At 34.5% G+C, this 4965-nt stretch overlaps 2 protein-coding genes across 3 annotated transcripts in view; one reads left to right on the forward strand and one right to left on the reverse strand.

Moving 5' to 3' along the window:
* LOC113204930 (palmitoyltransferase ZDHHC18) overlaps window positions 1-4616 on the forward strand; it is a 31408-nt gene extending 26792 nt beyond the window's left edge. Inside the window, exons 9-10 of one of the 2 annotated variants that reach the window (XM_026420326.2) lie at window positions 2003-2069; window positions 2929-3107. In XM_026420326.2, coding sequence (XP_026276111.1) covers window positions 2003-2069; window positions 2929-2950 — 89 coding nt within the window. In that variant the 3' untranslated portion in view covers window positions 2951-3107. Of the gene's footprint in view, window positions 1-2002; window positions 2070-2928 lie in introns of both variants that reach the window. The other variant, XM_026420317.2, reaches the window with a different exon arrangement.
* Window positions 4617-4965, reverse strand: LOC127750845 (uncharacterized; the record flags this gene model as incomplete). The annotated part of the gene is given in 1 exon segment (XM_052273403.1): window positions 4617-4965. A coding segment is annotated over 1 exon segment (198 nt), but the record flags the coding sequence as incomplete, so codon positions are not given.

The raw sequence follows: 4965 nt of genomic DNA on the forward strand, positions 1-4965 counted from the left end.
GTCGTAACATATAATTTTACAACACAAGGAAAAGTACTTTGGCACGCCTGTACAGGATGTAGACCTGTCCCAATGAGTCTCTGACAGCCGCACCAAAATATCTTTCTAATTTGTCGTATTATATTTAATTGATTACTGAACAATTTTAAGTTTCACTCACAAGTCTGGGCTGTGCTGGTACATGCAAATCTGATGTGTATAGGTGATGGGATGGGTTGCTTTATGAGACGTGAGGCACCATCATATTATCAACTATTTCCGATTTCCAAAGCTTTTGAATGTCATAGGTAGTCTGTTTATACAATGTATGGTACCCTGTATGGTAACTTTAAGATCGTTTAAAGAAGCTACTTTTTATAATTTATATAGCTTTGAGCTTACGTGTAATGTGTGACCTGATCTAAATGTGCTTTGGAAATTTGGGGAATTTTGTTTGCAGGCTGTTTTTAATGCTCCAATCATTTATTTTTTTTCAGAATTAGAAATGAAATGTGTAGCTATTGGTGTATGTTTTGTTGAGTGAGTCATGAGGTTTGAGGTGGAACTACAATCGGAACAGCACCTATCACCAATCATTTCAAATTTTGAATTGATTAGCACAGCCTGAGTTTGCTAGTATAATCTAGGTTGTTTGGCCATACAAAAGACATTTTTTTTCTTTAATACATGAATATTGTGTGGAGCCTCTTTGAGAGACCCATCAGTGCCCATAACTTTGTACATCCTCTGGTGTACCAAAATATCTTCAAAATGAGTCAAAATATATTTATAGCATTGCTCAACAAACTTAATTGATGGAGCAAACCTGGCCTGCATTGGTTAATGCAAATTCTCAAATGATGCATGATATGTGCTGTGTTTCATTGGAGTTCCACCCTTAGTCTGTCTTATTTTTTTGTTAATTGTCTGCTTTCATTGAGGTGCCTATAAACTGAAGACTAACCTGATAATCATAACTGTAACTAACTTATGTTTCCATGAAAACACATCTTTTTGTTCATTTATTTTTATGTCCGTACCATCAGGGTCATCGGAGAGCGCCCCCGGACGTGTGAGATCTGAGATCCCACGAGAGCTCTCCGGTGACCCTGCATTGTGAGCCCAGCTTTAACCCTGCTTTTTTATGACTGTCTCAATTTTGCTTGGGGGTGAGTTAGTGATGACATTGATGTTATCTTTCATACTACTGTAGACGCTTAAATCATACTTGTATTTGTGAATGTTGTTGAGCCAATTTAATAAATCTTAGCATTTGTACTTCATCAATTTTTTGAAAAAATTAAGAATTTTCGCAGACTTATCGCCTTTCATGGATTTGGATGGTGAGTGGTGATTTGTATTCTCCTGTTTGGTTAGGTTGTTGGCTTTTTTTCTGTTTATATTTTCTAGAACCATTTTTCCTTTCCTTATGATTTTTATTATATACATATTTATGCTGTGTGTAATTAATTACTGAAAAATTAGTTGAGTTTTTGTTTTTAACTATTAGTGTGATGAAAAATTTTGTTCTACTTGACAATTTTGTCTTATTTTTCATACCTGCCATTAAATGTAGATGTAGATGGGCTTCCTTCCAACTTTTAAAACTAATACAACCTCATGGCTGGACAAGACTGAAGTGTAATGGAGATTCTAAAATAGAACTTGCTAACATATTTGCAGCTGCTTTATTGCTTTCTTATGGGTTATGCTATGCTACGTCCATGATTCAGTCTGCTGATGTAACCGTTTTTTATGAATTAATCATCCCTGGTTTAATCCCAGTCTGGCCCAAAGTCACAAACGTCTGTCTGTACTTGGCTTTTCATTTTCTACGTTGTTACTCAATTTTTTACTTACAACCGTTTCATAACTGCTCTTTTTTTTCATTACAAGTCTTAATTCATCTTTCGTCCATTTGTTTTGTGGATCCGGGAAACTCCATACTTACAGAAAGTTGTGGAGAGAAAAAAAAGTAGGAAGGTCCTTAAAAGTCTAATCTAATCTTACATTTCATGTTCAGGTAACACACACAATAGGAGGTATGCCTGGGGAGTCCAGGACAGAAGAAATCACCACTTTGCTGTCAGGTACAATTGAGATATTATTGGACTTAATATGTGCTTTCCATATTTTGTGAGAAGCTTCTAAGTCTTGAGAATAAACAAGTTAGTTCTTGCATTGTACTGGAGTTACTTACTTGAGGAAACAATTTTACCAAATTGGAATTGCAGTTCTGATCAACATTTTACTGACATTTCAACAATTTATTTGGTTGCCTGTGAACTTTTATTTGCTGTGTGCGCTTTTGTAGTGTAAACTATAAGCATTGGTATTTTGAATGTATATTTGATAAGCTGTTCTTGTTGTAATTTCCCGCTTTCCCTCACTCATGGCTTTTGCGTTGTGTTTATCCATCTTTCATCCTGAACCCGTCTTGGGGTTTTGCTGAATTATTTTCTCGTATAATTACTTACTTTTGGCTCAATGTTGTCATGGCATATTTAGTTAAACACATTTTAATTTCTTTTGTGTAAAAATGCTGGGAAAAAAATTCAAATAAAAAAAAATTACTGAATAATAATTAAATTGACCTTAAAGCCATAGGTAAATGGAAATACAATTCTGTGACTGATAGGGTATTTTAGTTGGTGTTGTTTCGGTAATTTATTGCTGTGATACATGGTTTGTGGTTTATAAGTTTGTTTCTTTGCATTTTAAGTTGTAGCTCTGCTTGTTTTTTACAGATGTTCATTGTCTGTGTTTTTTTTTTTTGCCATTATCCTCCATCCTTTTTTTTTTCTTTTTCCATCCAATCAAAGTATGTTTTCTAATTTGTCTAATCAACAAAACACATTTTAATTCTAGTATATTAACTAAGAAATTTCATGTTTAATATGTCAATTGTTGAAAAAGATTATGCCTCATACTTTTATTACTCTGTTCTAGGTATGGAGCTTATGCTACTTGACCGCCAAGAGTTAAACAACTCATCTAGTAACCTAATGGTTGACAATGAAAGGATCACCATCATCGGACCGTGTACAATGGACGATTTAGACATTGACCTGGAAGTACCAGTGGTAGGTGAACTTGGTGGAAATTCGTGTGCCTCAACAAACTTGGAATCAATACATCGAAATGATTCAAGTGCCCCTTTATCAGCAAGTCGATTGCAACTACTACAAGACACTACCATGATAGAATCTGCTCTTGATTTAGACTCTCTTGAAGATTCCTCTGTGGGAGGAGGTAGCACAGCAGGCCTTATAAAGATGAATGGACTGTGATAACTTTCAGAAATGCCAAATGTGTCTTTTGAAATAGTAAATGTGTTAAATTGTAAAATTTTAAAAATCCTAGAAGTGTTATTAATTTGTTTTGTCTCTATTTTGGATTGGAGGGGGGGGGGGGGGGACTTATTTTTGTGTGTGTGCTGATGAATGAAACAAGCTTCAGCATAAACTTGACCAGATAGACAAAGACGTAAATTAGTTACTACTGTTCCCAGTGTATGGTGCAGTGTAATAATCTAGTTTATGTGTTGTATGCTCAAACCAATAATACCCTTGAGCCTGTTACTTATCAAGGTAAACCAGTCCATTAACTGAAGTCATTCCCATTTAGACTCTTTTCCTTTGCTGTGGGTACATATTTCTATTCAATATGTAAATTATTCTTGAAAGTTGGAATGTTATGGATTCTTCCAATTAACTTACTTACAACCTGTTTAGTACCTTATTTTTAAACAAGTTCTGTTAAGTTTTTACAGTTTACAATTGATTTTAATGTACAAGTTGTATGGAAATCTGGCATTTCATTTGAAAGTATTGTTTATAAATTCATACTTGATTGCTTCCTAACTATAATGTAGGTATTACAAAAATTATTAAAAGACAACTCGTGTGTCATTGCTTAACTAATTTCCAAAGTAAAGATTTCAGTTCTATTTATTTATTCAACAGAACTCTTTTTTTTTCCAAGGGGGAGGTTGCATTTGTAGATACAAGAGTTGATGGAGATGGTTCCAAAAGTTAATAAAAAGAAATAAAATTTCATGTAATTGTTGTCGTGATTCTTCTGTGTGTAATGTTAAGTCTTTTTGTGTTCATTGTTAATGTTAGCTTGGTTCCTGTGATGACAGTGCTCAAACTATCTAATTTATGTAAGTCAGTTTTGAATTGGAAACGTTTTTGTACTTTGTCTTACAGTCTGTAATTATATTTTAAGTTCTTTCAATAGATTGTATTTCCAGCTTAACTTAATCAGTCAGCATCTCTTATGTCTATTACTTATGCATGCTGTAGGTTGCCTGATTAGTTAAATACTTTCAGTGCGGTGCGACGACTATATGGTCGCATTGCTGATTTTTCAAATTCCCAGGATGCACTGAGCGTTTAAATTCATTTGCCTATAAAACATAGTTCTGTTTGTGCTATTGAGGATAATGCCTTGTCTTTTGCTTGGCGCCTGCATTACATTTGACTGCTGCCATAGTAAAGGAGGCAGTGTTAGATCTAAGTTCTGATGTATGTGTCATTTACCAAGGCCTGTTAACCCCATCTGATTCTTCAGCAGTCATGTCTCAGTACAGTGATTGGGTTATTGTAAATATATCTGCAATAATTATTGTGCCATTCTTGCTGTTATAATTTTTTTTATTTATTCCTTAATTACACCCGATTACCCCCGGTTGAGTCTTTTAACTTGAGTTGTACCAAAGATTGAAACTGCTGTTGTACTTAGTTTTAAAAGGTTACATATTATGATTGAAGAAGAAAACTTTTTTTAAATTTTGACAATTTTGAGACTGTTTGTGAGCTCACTACAAGTTTCAGTTTTTCCTGGCCCCTGGCTGTCAGTGGACTGGCACACATACTCCGGATCCACAATTGCATCTTCATGACAATTCTTCTCCTCATCATTCTCATCAGACAGACAATGGTCATCAGTCACATCTTCATCCTCTTCATCAGATTCATAACT

The sequence above is a fragment of the Frankliniella occidentalis genome, unplaced genomic scaffold (assembly GCF_000697945.3).
Source record: "Frankliniella occidentalis isolate FOCC.00 unplaced genomic scaffold, Focc_3.1 Scaffold269, whole genome shotgun sequence".
NCBI lineage: Eukaryota > Metazoa > Arthropoda > Insecta > Thysanoptera > Thripidae > Frankliniella > Frankliniella occidentalis.